This window comes from Phacochoerus africanus, chromosome 6 (genome assembly GCF_016906955.1).
Source record: "Phacochoerus africanus isolate WHEZ1 chromosome 6, ROS_Pafr_v1, whole genome shotgun sequence".
Taxonomy (NCBI): Eukaryota; Metazoa; Chordata; class Mammalia; order Artiodactyla; family Suidae; genus Phacochoerus; species Phacochoerus africanus.
In genome coordinates this window covers 129,723,224-129,740,970 of record NC_062549.1, presented here as the reverse complement: position 1 = coordinate 129,740,970, position 17,747 = coordinate 129,723,224, and the positions used below count along the sequence as shown (strand labels likewise).

Sequence of the window (17,747 nt, the reverse complement as noted above, 5' to 3'; positions counted from 1 at the left end):
ATTTGTTGAAGAAATGAGTGCAGTGAACAAATAGATACACTTATTTACTAAGGAGCTTTTTCTCTATTGGTAGATCATCCTTTATAAATGTTCACTACTGTTAGTTGCTTTATCTGGGAAGAAATCTTTAAACCATGGGATGCAGACTTGGAACATGTTAAATTCTCAAGTGTACCCTTGGAGGGTCTGATTTGCTTAGAATTTTCAGAGATCCAAAAAGAATACCAGCTTCCTCTCCTCAGAATTGGGTTGCGTAGTTACCCGGCTGACCTTGGGGTCAGTTTTTGATCTTCTTCCCAGTGCCTGTCCCACCCTAGTTACAGGAGAGTTTATGGGCTTAGGCAATAGCTTTGGAGCTGCTATTCTCAGTTCTACCCATTGGGTCAGGGCTTGGCTACGGGCCAGTCTTTAAAAGACCTAAAGCTTTACAGAAGCTATTGAAGCTATTATTTCTAGGCCCTGAACAAGACCTAAAGCCAGAGTTGTGCCAGAAGTCTAAGAAGAACATTCTCAAGTACCTTTCAGCTCAGAGTGCTAACTGATAATCAGTTGAAAGTATTAGGTCAAGAACAATGCTGAAAAAAAACAGATAATAAAATTTTTAAAAAAAGAACTGCAAAAATATATTTAAGAAATTGGGGGGAGGGGGGAAACCCCAGGTGAACATTATATTTTGTTAGCCAGAAATGAATCATGACTAATGAGTATAGAATTAGCGCCAGTGATTCCCCTCTGTCATGATGGCGAGAAAGCACGTGGTCTGGAGGAAAATTACGCGTGATAAACAACCCAAGTCATTGCTTCTAGTATTTAATTAAAAGTGTCCAGAAGTCTCTGTAAAATCTATGGAGAAATACCTTTATCTCTTTGTCTCTAATGGGCAGTGCTGTCTCTCCTCAAAAACCAGTACGCTCAAGATAATAAAAATTGGTACGTTGAGTATATTTAACTCCATTTTATGATCTTTAAAAGATGCCTCTATAATAGGAATAGAATATGTTCCAAAAGTTAGTCCATAAATCAATTACTGGAACATAACTTGAAGAAACAACTTAAATGATAGTTTCCCAGAACCGTCCTGTAAAAGCCTATATAACTAATGACTTGTGATTAAGATGCCAGTGATAAAAAGCTACATTAAACATGAATAGCCCTTTTTTCATTCAAAATAATGACTCACATACATACCCTTGCTTAATTCCTAAAACACTGTTAAGATATGTATTGTCGCTTTTTTTGTGGTGGAAGAACCTAAGGAACAAATATTTAAAAGCTTACTCAACTCATACAGTTAGCAGTGCAGCCCGACTTGAGTCAGAGCCAGCAGAGTCAAAGCTTCTTCTCCTTGCTGTTATGCTGTCCTACCTTTATATGTTAGAAATATGTATATACTTCATATACAGAATCGTATGCTAGATTTTCTGTAGCATTCATACCACACGTTTTAGCAGAACTAAAGATATGTGTTAACTGTAAGATAGGATTATCCTAAGCGCCACCAAAGAGGTATGGATAAATTATCAGAGACATCAAAAAAGTAGCATTCATATACAACAGTTTACAAACAATTATTCGTATGTCTGGTATTGTTTGGATTTGAGTTTTCTTATTAGTTATTACTGTATAGATTCTTGGAATGTATTTGGGAGTGTGTTTAATTTTTTTTAATATATAATCAATAACAGTTCACAGAAGAAAAGCTTGGCCAGGCAGAGAAGACAGAATTGGATGCTCACTTAGAGAACCTCCTTAGCAAAGCTGAATGTACCAAAATATGGACAGAAAAAATAATGAAACAAACTGAAGTGTTATTGCAGCCAAATCCAAGTAAGAAACTTTTTACCTTTTATCTACATTATTGGCTAATCTTATTAAAAGGTACTGCTAATAGGTTTTTCTTAATGTTTTTAAAAAGTTTTAATGACTGTTGGAATAATTTTTGGTGCTGGCTTTGAGGTCTAGAGTTATTTTGTGTATGTGCTTTTGGTGAAGAAGAGGTCCTCGAACAAACTGACAAACACCGTTTTTCAGGCCTTTGGAAAATCCTCTTGAAAACTCAGTTTCAGGCAGCAACTGTGAACTTTAACTTAAGCGGGTCTGTGAAGATAAATTAATCTTTCTCATCCAGAGGGAAATTACCCCTTATTACTTAAGGAAAAATTATATAGAAACTTGAATCGTTACCAACTGTTTATTTTTAAGTTAAGTTTTACATTGTACATAAATTATTCCATTTGATTTTCAGACAACACTGTAAAGCTCTTTAACTCACCTAACTCAGTAACCTTGCAAATAAAGTGCACTGTGATTCTGTTCAGTGTAGCATAGCTCATTGGACGTGGAACTTGAACCAGAGCCAGGTGTATTGACACCCTTAGCTCTACAGAGCAAAACTGCAGGGGAAGAGGAGCAATAGCAGTTCCTGTTTTGGGAGTTCCCGTCGTGGCTCAGCAGAAATGAATCAACTCGTGTCCATGAGGATGAGGTTTGATCCCTGGCCTCACTCAACGGTTTAAGGATCCAGCATTGCTGTGAGCTGTTGTGGAGATCGAGGACTTGGCTCGGATCCGGTGTGGCTGTGGCTGTGGTGTAGGCTGGCAGCTGTGGCTCCAATTCAGCCCCTAGCCTGGGAACCTCCACATGCTGCCAGTGGGGCCTAGGAAAAGCAAAAAAAAAAAAAAAAAAAAGGCAATTCCTGCTTTCCTTTCCCTTTTCCCCAGCATTATTGTTATTGTGACCACGGTGTGAAATGCCATAAATTTACTTTCAGTTACTAATTTAAAGTTTCAAGTTTTAAACTTTGTTGCTATTACATAAACCTCAAGCACTACACAAAATATTGGTAATTCTGTGCCATTTTAGTTAAATTTTGATGACCTTTTACAATAGTCCTAGGGTTCCTGTGTGGCTCCCTAGGTTAAAGATTCAGCACTGTCACTGCAGTGCCTTGGGTTGCTGCTGTGGTGCGGGTTCGATCCCTAGCCCAGGAATTTCTGCATGCCTCATGTGCAGCCAAAAAATAAATAAAGTAGTACTTTCACACTTTGAGTGAGGTCTGTTATTTTTGGATACCATGTGTTATTTTGTATTCATTTTAAGGCTACATAAATTATATACCATAGCACCTAAGAAAAAAGAAAGTAGTAGGCGTTTTTCCTCTTGTTCTTTATCCATAGTTCCTCAGTTATGTAGTCTGCCCTATAACATGCTTTTGTGATTGACACATAAGCTCGCCCTTGACTGGGAAACAGGGGAGTGGTGTCAGGAGAAAGAAATTCCAGGGAATCATAGAATACAATTTGACGTGAGTGTTTTAAGTCTACAGTAATAATAGAATTGTTTTTGTGTTCAATTTGTGCTCTCATTATAAAGTTACACAGATTTTCGAATGGTTAGACTCAAACTTCTTTTTCCTATAAGTTCTGCTATTTTTATTTAGTGCATGATTTTCCAGAACCTAGGATTTTTTCAGAAATATACATTGCATTATAGTCACACTGCCTGCTTTTTAAAGATTTTATTATGACCTGTTGATGCCCTATTGAAATAAGATATTTATTGAAAATATACCAATGTTTTTTAACTGAATGAATCAACTTTAAACTTTTGACCAAATAGGTAGACAAGCAGCAAAGACAGGAATCACTCTTATGGTCAGAAAATGAAATTCTGAAATTTAGTTAACGTCTTCTAAGTGGTTATGTTTTGAACTGACTCATTTTAACCTAATTTAAAGTTTTTAAAGTCCTGGTTAAAAACTTTTCTGATGCTACACCAGAGTCCACCACAAAAGCAAGTATTGTCCCTGTTTTATGTGTTATAGTTAATGGTTTTGCCAACTCCAATTTGTTACTGGTTCAGCTCAGTTTTGAAATTTTCAGCACTCTATGAAACTCCCACTTGTGGAGGAATTAGGTGACATACTTAGAAGGAACCTATTTAACTTAGTTTGTTTTTTTTTTGGCTTATCATTTTAATATTTAATCATTTTTTTCTGGAAACTTTGACTTTTTCTTAGTTGTTTCTGGAATATCTCAGTATTAGGCAGCAATGTAAATGTGAATTTCTTAAATATTATGATAACCAGGTGTTCTGATTTTACTGATTTTTTTCCTTTCCGCTTATGCTTATTTCTATTATTGCTTTTAACCTTTGTATTTTAAAAAATTTGTTTTGGCCACACCCGCAGCATGTGGTAGTTCCCAAGCCAGGGATCGCACCCGAGCCACTGCAGTGACAACAGGAGAACCGCAGGAGAACTCCTAAACTTATTTTTAATGATGAAATCTTTAGAATAGACATGTGTTCAGGTATTTATGTACCTTAAACATAGAAGCCAAGGGATCATAGTGCTAATCTCTGTAGAACTATTCCAAGGTTGGATTGTTCTAGTCTCTGAACCCCCAGTGTTGAGCCTCTGAGAGGGAGATTGAGCAAGTGAGCAAACTAAAGCAGGGTAATAGTGTCAGAAGTATGTAACACTTTGGCTCTTCACCATGCCCTATGTCCATATTTTTATAGCTGGAAGTCCCTGAGTTTAAAATTGTGAGCATAGGAAGTTCCCATTGTGGCACAGTGGATTAAGAACCGGACTAGTGTCCATGAGGATACAGGTTTGATCCTTGGCCTCACTCTTTGGGCTAAGGATCCAGGGTTGCCACAAGCTGTAGTGCAGGTCGTAAATGTGGCTCAGACCTGGCTTTGCTATGGCTGAGGCTGAGGCGTAGACCTGCAGCTGCAGCTCTGATTGAGCCCCTAGCCTGGGAACTTCCATATGCCACAGGTGCGGCCCCCCAAAAAAGAAAAAAAAAAAAAACCTGTGAGCATATATTCAAAGTTAAAAGTTAACGCACTATATGAAGAGGGCAGAGGCAGCTTCACTAGATATTAAATGAATACCAATGATTTTCAGAAACTTAAAATCCCATAAAATACTCATAATAGTTTTGCTTTATTTTAAAATGTTATTGTGCCGAAATATTTTATCAGATTTCTAAAATATAAGTTTCTTAGAGCTATGTAATACTCTGACATGCAAATGGAAATTATATATTAAAATATGTACTTTAAAAACGTGTATTTCGTGTTTGTTTTATAAGGTGATAATGGCTAGTAGAAGAACAAAATAATCTTTTAAACACTTTTTTTTAAATCATTGGTTATTTTAAACCTTTCTCCTAGATGCCAGGATAGAAGAATTTGTTTATGAGAAACTGGATAGAAAAGCTCCAAGTCGTCTGAACAACCCAGAACTTTTGGGACAATATATGATTGATGCAGGGACCGAGTTCGGCCCTGGAACAGCTTATGGTAAGTGAAAGGCAAAAGGGTGTGCCAAGAGGTATCTTTACTTTTAGATATTTTTACTACCTAGAGACATCATTAACATTTACCTAATAGTCAAGTCAGTTTTAACGTCAAACTTTTTGTGTTAAAATTTTGGATGAAGCAGGAAGTGTAGGTGGCCACTAAATACAGTGTAATTTAATATTTATTTAAGCGTATGTTCTGAGAATTCACGTTATCTTAGGCCTACAAAGTTAAATAAATTCGCTAGTATTCCCGTTGAATCTTGTAGCACCTCAGTTACACTTCTTGTGATATATTGCAGTTTCTGTTTATATGTGTCTCCCCTAGTTGATTTTTCTAACTTTTCCTGGGGACTTATTTCTCTGGTAAAGTACCTGGCACATGCTAAGTATTTGAATACATCACTGGTGCTTTCATTACACGACTCATGTCAGTAACGCAAAAATGGTAGCAGTGCTTATCTCTGCATGTCTGGGTGACATTTTATTTCTGTTTTGTTCACGTAGTTGAAATTTCCTATAATCATGTTCTACCGTAATGCCAGCTTTTTAAGTTGCTGCAGTGCTGTTTTTAATGTGTGACCCTTAAGCTCAGGTATACATCTTTATCCCTCCAAGTCTCATTTTCTCAGAACATAAGACTATACTTCAGATTTCTGTAGCTTTTCGTCCTGTTGGTCATGGCTAATAATTTTTTTTTTAAGATGTCTATAAGAAATTGGTCTTTATTTGGATATGAAATGATAGGTCAATTAAATGATTTTCTACATAAATAGTCCTAATTTATGAAGTAGCTCATAGATTCTGGGACTAAATTAACATAGTTTTCATAGTCTGTATGTCAGGAGGAAGTAGCCTCCGTACTGTGTGATGAATGCTGTTTGTCCATTAGCTGGCTTGTAGATGTACTACCTTAAAACTTCTCCATTGTGTTCTTCAGAATGTAATTCAGAAATCTGAGGATGCTTAAAATGCCTATAGTTTCGTTTCTTTAACAGTTAATTTTAGAAAAACTTTATACATTGAACAGATTCGGTTTTGCCTGCTTGTGCCGTACCCAGGTGGATGCTGGGGTCGAGAAGAGAAGAAGGCTGAGCCCTTTCCTCCACCAAGCTGAGGGCCTGGTGGAGCATGAATATTCAAAGGACTTCTAGATGTTCTTCCTTTTTAATCTGCTTAACCTGTTTGCACCTGTAATAAGTCCATTGAATATACCCTGGTTACTGCAATTGGGCTTTGTGCATCTATCCATTAGTAATCGATAGTAGCTAACAGTACTTCAGGCATTGTGCTACGCACTCTACAGTATGTGTATTATTTCAGTAAATCCTAACCTAAATCCCACTTGTAATGTAAATTCCATTATATCTGTGTAAAGACAAGGAAACTGAGTCTTAGAGAGGTAACAGAGTTAATCCATGATCAGACAGCTGGTGATTCAGATGTAGCTCTATATCCAGAAGTTGAACTCTTAACTAACTACTGTTACATTATTACCTTCCTTACCAGCCAGGCTAATCTCATGCTAACATGAAGGAAGGAAGATCCACAGAACTAAAGCTTATTAGGAGTAGAACTCCAAGTAGAACCAGTCCTGTGGTTCTCTTACGCCATCTTCCACTGAATTTGTCCTGTTCAAGTATTAAGGTCTATGTGCTGTAGAACAGATTTTAACTTACGATGCAAATAGATGCTGTTAGTTATAGACACTTGAGATAAATGCATAAATACAGAAGTAAGAAATTTTGGCTTGATCTACTTATTAAAATATTTTAAGCATCATGCTTTTCCGAAGATATCTATACTATTTGAACTGTGTCCATCAGTGTTTATGGAATATCTATCCTCCGTCCTCCTCTTGTCCCATTGGTAGGTTTGGCACAGTTAACTGTGACATAAGGAGCTCATCTTTGTCATTTTCATGTAGATATTTATAATCCGAATAGTACTTTCAATATAAAACTACCTCAGCTACAGTTAATTTTTATTTGATTGTTACCTAAGTCAGCGAGTGACAACTAACTGTAAAGCAGATCAAATTGATAATTTATCTTAACATGAGTTTATTTTCTGACATTATCAGACAATAGTAAAAAAAAGAAAAAAAATTTTTTTCCTTTGCAGGTAATGCCCTTATTAAATGTGGAGAAACACAAAAACGAATTGGAACAGCAGACAGAGAACTGATACAAACATCAGCCTTAAATTTTCTCACTCCTTTAAGAAACTTTATAGAAGGAGATTACAAAACAATTGCTGTGAGTTGGAAAATGTTCATTTTTTAGTAAAATAATTAGGATGTATACGCAGAGGTTTTAGTCATTTGCCCTCTTAATAACTTGTAGATGTAGCAGATGAGAAGGATGAGCTGGATGCATATGCCAGCAAAACGCAAAACAAAGTAAAGGACTATTCTTGATACAGACTCCACTTTTTTGTTCCCATAGTGTTAGTGAGATGTCTTTACATCTATTCTTGTTCGTTACCAGCACTAAAATTGGTAGAGAAGTTCTTGGAATGGTTATAAAAATATGGCAGAAAATACCACCATAGGATAGCCATGTAGCTATTCATTTAAACTGGAGACCAGAACCCTAATTACTAGAAGTATATTTCTCACTGGACTTGTGTCATTTTGTATCCCTAGCAATCTGTTATTTCTTTTCAGACAGCTGTGTTTTATTGATGAAGTATTAAAAAAATAAAATACCACTTTCCTCAAACTAGTCTGTTAGTCTTTTTTTTTAATTTTTTAAGTGATGGAGACTGGTGATCTCAGTGAATGATTTTTTTCTTAGGATTTTTGCAAGACTGCTGTTTATTATAAATACGGCTTCAGATTTATTTTTTCAGATTTCTGTCTTACACAATAAAGATGTTTACAGTAAATGTTTACAGTAAATTTTTCTCTGAATAGAAAGTATTTGACTTGAGACCAAAGGAAAAACCACGAAGATGGAATACAATTAAAAAGACATTGATTATCAGTAGGATGAAATTTGGTATGTGAAATCTAAAAATTAATCAAACAGTGAATTCTTATAAACGTACCTATTATAAAGAAGTTTGAAGTTCCCATGAAGAATTCTAAGATACCATAGTTGTTTGTTCTATAAATTTGAAATTCTGTGTGGTACAGTGGAGTTGCTTTTTTTCCTGTGACACAGGGTTTCAGGAGCTTTGCTTAAGGCCTCTCCCTACCTCCTTCACAGGCACTTCCTAGATTACCTGTAACAGGTTAAACAGTAGCACAGCCTGAGTGCTGCTGACAGTTTAGCTTGAATAATTCTTTGTTACTGGAGCTCTGTTGCAGCTTGGCTTCTACCCAGTAGGTACCAGTAACATCCCTCCCCCAGTGGTGACCACCAAAAACATATTGCCAAATGTGCCCCCCTGCCAGGGCAGGGGGGGTGTGCAAAAATCACAAAATACCAGAACTAATATCCCTCCGTTTCTATTAGCACTTGCCGCCTTTCCCAGATATTTAGGACGTCTATCCTTTTAAAGTTGGAAGTGGAAAAGAGAGTCAGATATCTGAATGATCACTTTATAGCCAGTTTTGTAGTCGTTTGTTTAATGGAGAGGACTTTAAATGTGTATGCTCTTACTGCATTTTAGCATCATTTTTTAAGCTTTTTTTCTCCCCTGTCTTTATAGAAAGAAAGGAAACTATTACAGAATAAAAGATTGGATTTGGATGCTGCCAAAACCAGACTAAAAAAGGCAAAAGCTGCAGAAACTAGAGCTTCAGTAAGTAGTGTTTTTTTTTTTAAATAGAAAAACATTTTTAAGTTAGTAACTTTGACTTGTAAAAGATTTTACTCATATATCATGCAAGCTACAGCCTCTCCCTACAGTGAGAACGTGACAGGGTAAGAGCTCCCAAAGCTGTGTCGTGGTTTTAGACAGTGACGAGAGCAGATGCGCCTTTTGGAACTAGATGTCTTACATTCCAAAGAGAAAAACAGTAATTAATACAAGAATGACTCAGGTTTGCGATTGCTAGTGTGCAGCTTAGAAATGAGATGTGACTCTCCTTCCGCATGTAACTCAAACGGACTGAAGGAATTGTCACCAGGAATCATTCCAAAATCTTTCAGACGGTGGCAGCGTGGACCCCTAGGGGGCACTTTTGAAGGGGTGAAAACCCATTTGGATAATAATTCAAGTAATTTTTCGTAAAATCAACCTCAGAATAGTCTTAAAATCGAGTGGGTATAAAATATAGTAGTTCATTGTTTTTAAGTATGTTTGTATGTGTACATGTATATATGTAACTTTCTTTAAAAGTTTTATTTATAAACTTCTCATTTAATCTGATATTTATGCTGTTTATGTCTCTCTTCCAAAGTTTGGAGAGATTTGTCAGACTTGAGTTGGAACACCATTAAGATCACGTGATATAAACAAATATTAATTTGTTAGAGGAGGCTAACAAGTTTGTTCTTATTTTATCTCCGACGGGTGTTTTGTTAAGAGGTGTGACCTTCCCGCTGCTTTCTGTCCCCAGCTCACTCCCACTACCACCCTCAAGCATCATTGTCTCAGAAGCGTATCACCCCAGTGCTGGTGGAAGGCTACTGTGACGTCTTGCTTGGGAGGAAAAAAAGGGTTGAGACTTGGTTTAGAGTGAAATTTAAAACTGCTAACTTGGTGTGTTGGACAGTGATGTCTTATGAGATGATCTCAGCACCCTGTGTGAGCAGAATAAATTGTTTTCTTCTAGAGAGTTTCCCTTTTAGAAATTCTATATTAACTACTGTGGAGAGGAGCTATCTCTGACAAGACATTAATTTCAAAATCACTTGTTAATTCACCGCAGCATTTATTGTGACATCATCACAAAGAACAGCCTAACTTCCCTAAACAGGCTTTTTGTAGAATGAGAACCTTAAAAATGAGCACTGGGCACAGATGCTGCTCGGATCCCACATTGCCGTGGCTGTGGTGTAGGCCGGCAGCGACAGCTCTGATTCAGTCCCTAGCCTGGAAACTTCCCTGTGTCTTAGGTGCAGCCCTAAAAAGTCAATGAAAAAATGAACACTGTAGATGGCAAGAGTCTTGAAACTAGGATATTAATCTCTAAGTTGCTAATAATAAACTTGTATAGTGAAATATGCATTGGTTTTTAAGATGTTAATTTCACAATCAGAAAAAAATGTTAAATAGGGATCGTTCAGAAGTAAATGTTTGAACAAGAACAGAATCTCTTTGTTTGAAATGCCTACGTGTGCCCAGGGATCATGGAATAAGAATACCTGTTGTTAGGTGTCAGTACAAAACTGTAGGAAGCACTGTGCCAGGATAATGATAGACTAATTTTCACTTGGAAAAGTACCAGAAAGTCATAGATTTAACAGTATACAAGATCCTATCATTTTTCCAAATTGTTTACTACTGTTGTTAAAATACATAAGAACCAAATATAGTAGTCAAAATTTGAGAGATATCTCCTTTTGGTGCATCCAGAAAAAAATCTGGGCAAGTTTTTGTGCTGTGTATTGTTAAGGACAGCATTTTTTCCACAAGAATTTACACTTAAAATAGAAATGAAAGACTCTACAAATGAGTTTTTTCAACAATTTGTACACAACTTTTCTAAAATTTTTATTTTGCATAAAACAAAATTTAACTGTAGCCAGATATTAAAAATATGAGTCTAGACAGAAATTCAAATTTCCTGATTTTAGCTGTTGTTTCCCTCTAGATAACCATCTTGTTTTTCTTCAAACTTTATAGCAGTAAGTCGGAAATACTTGGAAGGGAAAAGTCCTCTTGGTTTATTATTACATGACGCCTTGAAACTTGCCTGTTTTTTTATGGTCTTATTTTCCTTTCTCTGTATTTCTTTTCCATTTACATGAAGAATACAGAAAAGTTGAAACCACTGGGTTCTCTGCTGGCAGCTGACAAGGTTACTCTAACCTCAGACTTTCTTTGATTTTACTTCTTTAGTCACAAAACAGTTTGAGGAAGTTTATAGTCATTCTTCTATAAGCAAGGCTTGGGACCTGTGCATGTCAGCATTTTTAAAAAAATTTGTTCCCAGAGTTCCCGTCTTGGCACAGTGGTTAACGAATCCTACTAGGAACAATGAGGTTGCGGGTTCGACCCCTGGCCTTGCTCAGTGGGTTAAGGATCCGGCGTTGCCGTGAGCTGTGGTGTAAGTCGCAGACGCGGCTGGGAACCTCAGTTGCTGTGGCTGTGGCGTAGGCCGGCGTCTACAGCTCTGATTAGACCCCTAGCCTAGGAACCTCCATGTCACAGGAGCGACTCTACAAAAGGCAAAAAGACCAAAAAAAAAATTGTTCCCTAGTTTCCTCGTGACCTGTTTTTAAATTCTAGATTTATGGAATGCTAACTTCCTACACAGTGCTTTGCCGAGGAGGAGTTGATATAAATGCAAACTCTTCGCTGCCCTCAGTTTACAGTCTGGTAGAGTAGGTTGAGGTTTTGGTGATGCAGCCCTGCCAGTGAGATTTGCTTCTGTACTGATTTGTTGTACACGTGTGTTGAAGAGTGGTAAGCACAGCAAAGGCGTTTCTGAACGATATAGCAATTACACAGAAAAAACTTACCTGAGTATTTTACAGTGAACAAAAGTACAGTTTTGAAAACTGTATAAAGCTTACATCAGAGCAGCAAAAACAAATGTAAAGTATTATATTTGAAGGCATATTAGAGTTCCCTGCCGTGGCTTGGGTCGCTGCTGTGGTGTGGGTTTGATCCCTGGCCCAGGAAGCGCTACATGCCGCAGGTGCAGCCTAAACAAACAAACAGATAGGTAAGGCACTGCCACTGATTAACCTAATCCTGGACTTATATAAACTCTTTAAAAAGCCATTGGAGTGTTGTTAATGGGAAGGAAGAAAATCCGATGATGTCCGAGCCCTGTGCTCTCGAGAGGTTTAGATGTCTGTTACTCTTGGGTGTCCAGACACGATGGGAAGTGCACCTGCAGTAACATGGTACAGCGAGTACGCCCTCTGCCCGCTTGGGCGTTTCCTCGGCTGTCTGCGTCTTTGATGTGTAAACTGAGTGAATTGATAGCACCGTCATGTAACCTTAGCTTTAGTGTGGCAAATTAGAATTTAAAGTGTATTAAAAATGCAAGGATTGACATGCCTTTCCTATTTCTTCAGGGAATGCCAGAACCGGGCTGAGGCCGATTGAAAGCGAACATGGTTGCAGGCATCACACGTTAATAAAATAGAAATGGTCCTTGGCTAGGGAACTTGTGGGTAGGCATGAGGGCTTTTATAGGTAAAAATTTAATAAAACTTTAGGTAATTGTGGCAGTTTTTAAGGTGATGCATTTTCTCTAACTGGTTTTAATGATCTACTATCAAGCATCAACCATGTTTTTTATTTTTGAAAATTTGAATCTCTTGAAAAAAAGTGAATAGGCACCATTATATAAAATTCTGTAGCTGGATTTTTTTTAAAGCAGAAAGCCATTTTATCAACTCTTAATACTTGTCTGTGTGTTCTTTATTGTGCATAAGTAACTTGTCTCACTGTATTCATTGGTATAACGTGTTCTTTGTCTCTTGCCTATGCATTAAGCACCTAAACTCAGCTCGCCTTGAAGGAGATAACACTATGGTAAATTTCTCTCACATGCTCAACTTCCTGCATGTAAAATGGCTGAAGGTTTGTTGGCCTACTGTGTTTTCTACGTCTTGAGTAAAGTGCCTTCTCTTGCTATTATTTACATGTAAAAGTTTAAAGTAGTTGAGGTCACACGTTCATTAGTCTAACAAAAAATACAGGGAATACTAGCTGAAATAATGCTGGAACTTGAAGAAATTCTGTGCCCTAATTGCCACATAGATCATTTATGCCAAATTTAGATGTTAGAATCCAAATATATACATAAGTATAGAGTGCCTTTTATAATAATAAAAGATGCTAATTTAGCTGCCCCTTCATATTTTCACTTTTGGCAAAGAAAATTAACTAACGTGGAGAAAAGTATAAGGTATACAGATTTACTTTGCTTCTCAGTACATTCAGTGGTTTAATCTTAATTTTCCCCCAAACACAACATAGAAGTCATTTCTTCTGCAGTTCCAGGCCAAGGCAAACCCCAGTAGTTTAGCAGTTTCGGTAGTGTGGTGGCCTGTCCGGTGTTACCTTACTTAGGAAAATCTCAGAGTAGTGACCTCCCAGAGCAGGAATCGGGCCTAAGAATTGTCCTGAGCACCCTCTGATGTCACTGAGCTTGACTGGGGGACAGTTTTGAGATGTTAGGCACTTTTAACTTTTTAACAGAATGGAAGTAAGTAAAATCTGAATATAGCTCCAGGACTCGTAAAGGTTAGCCAGTAAAGTTGTAGAGATACATGGCGGTCCCCTGGTGACTCAGTGAGGTGGGGACCTGGCATTGTCCCTCTCTTTGCTCAGGTCACCACTCTGCTGTGGATTCAGCCCCTGGCCTGGGAACTTCCACATGCTGTGGGTGCAACCAAAAAGGGGGGAAAAAAGAATAAAGACACAGCGTTTGGTATAACACTCATAGGTATATTACTGCCCTAGAAGTAGCATAGAGTCTGCAATACAAGTAATGAGTGAATGGCAGATTTTATTTGTTCAGTCAATTGCTCTACTTCATTAGTGCAGAACAAAAAGGAGTGGGGAGAAAACCATGACATAGGAGAGATTATTGTGCAGAATGTGTAAAGTGCATTTTTTAAGGTGCTATCATTACGGAAGCCCTGGCAAAGCAGGGGCTTTCCTTAGGTAGCAGGAGAATGCACGCGTTTATTCCCACTGTCCTGCCTGTGTGTAGGCAAACGAGAGAGAGACTGCCTCGGTCACACTCATTCAGTGTGTGATCTTAGGTGAAATATCCTAAACAATCAACAAGACTTCGTTTCATTGACTAGACGTTTGTTTACTACTCATGTCATCTACTTACAGTATGATGTATTTAACTTTGGTGATTTTAAGTTGATAATATCTGTTGTCTCTTGTGCCTACCCCCTCAAGTGGCTGTATCAACAGTTAGTGTCCATTTATCCTTGCTTTAACTTCCTAAAAGTCTAGAATTTTGAGCCTAAACAAGAAATTAGAGATCATTTATGATAAAACCTAGAACTAAGAGGGGTTAAATATGCCCAGTTTTGGAAAACCGCTATTCTTATTAATTTATAGAATTAGTATAAGATTCAAAAATCAATAGTATTGATACATATGAAGGCATACTTTCAATATATATTAAGCTCTTACTGATTTGATTATTACTGTGTTTAATCTGTTAATGTGATGGAAAGAGTATGCCATTTGAATTAAAATATTTACATTTTTCTATACTAAGTTGTAGAAAATATTAAATTCCAACTTTCTTTCATGCTCTATATTTTTCTCTAATTTTTAATGCTGGCTAGATTTGGGCAGAGGAAGTGACAAAAGTAAGTAAATTATTAAACTACAGAATTATGAACCGAGAATTTAATTGTCATTCATTCAGTAACTATTTATTGGACAACAACTATGGGGCCAGTCACAGTCTTTATTCCCATAGTCTTATCAAGTCTGAAAATTGTTGTAGAAAGCTCAGATCTCTTTGGCTAGAGCCAGTTCTCCAGAGTAGTTGAGCAGTGCTGCAGAGATGCAGTTTGCACGCCCAGGTAAACACTAGATAGCTGTCCCGTTAGGTGGTGGTCTTCACAATGCCTTGCCAGAGGACAGTCTTTAAATTCTTAGTGTAGTCATACGGTAATCACGTAAAATATAGCTAACACTGTATCTCTGTCTTCAGAGAATTGAGTGTATCATGTTACGCAAATGAATTTTCTAGGTAACTGAAGCTTGTTCTCTCCAGCACCAAAACTGATTCTTCTGTCATTTTAGTTGAGAAAAATGTCAGTGCAGGTTAGCATGTATTTCATTTCACTTGGAGTCAGGTCATCGTGATGAGTATCCATCATCCCGCTTGTAGCAGGTGGATCCATTCTTTGTCTGAGATGCACTGTATCCTCTCTCAAGGTCAGACTGTCACTTCGAGAAGCTGCATCTTACTGCTACTACCAGCCCCTCTGCCTGTGCTCCCATCTCTGATCTTCTCTTGTCTGGGAAAGCAGATAACTAAGCAAGTTTAAGGAATAAAATTAGAACTTTTGTGCAGGTTTGTGTCAAGCCCTATTTGAGGTCTTCAGAAACTTTTCATTTATTTCTCATGTTTAGACCTATGAAATCTGACCTTGAGATGAGGCCTGTGCTTGGAGATTGAGAGCAGGTGGAATTGGGGCCCTGACTATATTAAATAGTTTTACAAGCTTTAACATCTTCTCTTCTGACTTTGTAGGACTGCCGATTGTACATGCATAGGTTAAGTGACACTGTTGATTCTGTGAACTGGAAATCTAGTGAGGAATTCTTGACTCACGCCGTCATCCACATTTGTGACATCTGTTCATCAACTTAGCTGTGGTTATGTCTATACTTGTCACTTCTGTAATTTTTATAATGTATAGTTTTAAAACTTCATATTCCTGGAATATTTTAAGATTTAAGAAAAAGCAGGATTGTCATAGCAAATGCCTCAGAAAATGGAGGCCACATTTCTGGCTTATATTATAAACTACTCCATCCTCATGTAACAAACCAGCACGTTCTTGTGCCGTATCCAAGTCACATCCGAAAAGAACTCTCCTTGCTTCTCTAGCCCAAGCTCTCTCTGTTGCCGCATACTTTAGACAGTTCCTCGGTAACCGCAGTAGGTCTTTTCCTACAATGCTACATCTTAAGGGTAAAATGAAGTCAAGGAGTGAGGTCTTCTGGAGGACAGAATAAAAACTCTTTAAATTCATTCTTTCTTTAAACGCTTTCATCTCTCTTTCTAATGTAGATTATTTTCTTCTTAAGTAGTTTAATTATGCTGAGCCTAATTTCATTAACTTCAGCTTCTCAGATTATCATGGTCAATTACATATGTCAGAAGTGGAGATGGTTTGGGACATGAGACTGTTTGCAACCACCCCAAACATACACTGCAACTTATTCAAGAAACAGGATCTGTTTCCTTCTCGTCATTTACCTTTTCTAAACAGGAAGTCTAGATTGTACACAGGAATGACTTCCTGGGCTTTGTAACGTAGTGCTTTCTTCTCGACTCAGTAATTAAACTTTGCTCAAACAGAGAAGGCCAATCCCTTGTCCTTAATGAGGTCATTTTATATTTTTTGATTCAGTGTTTTCAGCTTTAAAACGTTATTCCCATTTCAGACTCAAACTTTTTGGTCACCTTTAATCTGCTCCCTCGCCTGTTACGTACACCTTGCACTGAAGCATTGCTATTTAATAGGCTTTCCTGCCAGTTCCACCAAAGGCTCTTCCATCAGATTGCCTTTCACAGTCGAACCTACATGGAATTAGTTTCATTTATTTCTCACGTGCATTTGTTTTTGACTTGCTATGGTTACTTCTATCAAAGCCTTTCAACCAAGCAGAACCGTAAATAGTGCAAATACAACACTGAAGTGATTGATTTTCCTAACACTTTTTTTAGGAGGAACATTCTTTTCTTCTCCTGGGACTTCTTTACTGCCACGTACTAGCATCCAGATGAAGCTTATGACTTCAGCCTTGTTATCCGAGCGCCATGTAGTCTGACTTTGGTCAAGCAAATTTAATTTTAACTCTTGATTTATTGAACAATTCAAGCTTTATTTCCATAAATCCAGTCTAGTGGTCAAGTCTTAATCCTCTCTGATCTTCTGCAACTGGGATGAGAATGATCATAGCAACTGGTTATCTCTTGCTGCTGCTTTGTTGTTGACAGCTTCACAGGTTAGCTTCTGGGCACCAGAGGGAGAGGGAAATGGGCGTTAAAGGAAAAACGTTGGACCTTGTTTTCATGTGTACTGCAGTCTTGGAAATGCTGCAGTTATTTGGATGGGGGGCAGTTCATCCTAGAGAGTTAGCAGAAAATATCACTGAATGACATTGTCACCAATAATAATTCCAGTGGGCAGTATGCCAACTCTTGTGAATAACCTGTGAGATTTTATGGTTTCCTCCTCACTACCAGCTAACTCTGGCTAAAAGTTTGAGGAGGTGTTTTTTGCCAGCTTTTATTATTTTTAGTTCATATTTTTATTTTTTATCTTTTTAGCACCATTTTGTCCCAGCACTAAACCCAGGTCGGAGAGTTGGAGCTAGTGGTGGAGTGCTGTTAGACACATCTCTTTCTGGCTCTGAGATCAGTGACCTCCCCTTGTTAGCTTAAAACCAGCTGTCGTGGGAGGAGTCATGCCATGAAAATCAGCACGTTGTGGTGCCCCCCACTCCCCGAGCCATTTTACTAGCGCGACTTTGATTGAAGGTCACTTCTAAATTTAAAAAAAAAAAAAACCCTACCATTTCTTATAATACTTGTATTTAAGACATATTTTATTCAAAGTTTGGAAAGAAAACCGAAAACATTTATGTAGG

The 17,747-nt window shown here is 37.6% G+C and overlaps 1 protein-coding gene across 2 annotated transcripts in view; it reads left to right on the top strand.

Annotated features, from left to right (window-relative positions):
- SH3GLB1 (SH3 domain containing GRB2 like, endophilin B1) overlaps positions 1 to 17,747 on the top strand; it is a 33,278-nt gene that overhangs the window by 7,550 nt on the left and 7,981 nt on the right. Inside the window, exons 2-6 of one of the 2 annotated variants that reach the window (XM_047785404.1) lie at positions 1,686 to 1,827; positions 5,182 to 5,310; positions 7,434 to 7,567; positions 8,967 to 9,059; positions 12,876 to 12,962. In XM_047785404.1, the coding sequence (XP_047641360.1) occupies positions 1,686 to 1,827; positions 5,182 to 5,310; positions 7,434 to 7,567; positions 8,967 to 9,059; positions 12,876 to 12,962 (585 nt within the window). The remainder of the gene's footprint in view (positions 1 to 1,685; positions 1,828 to 5,181; positions 5,311 to 7,433; positions 7,568 to 8,966; positions 9,060 to 12,875; positions 12,963 to 17,747) is intronic. The other variant, XM_047785403.1, reaches the window with a different exon arrangement.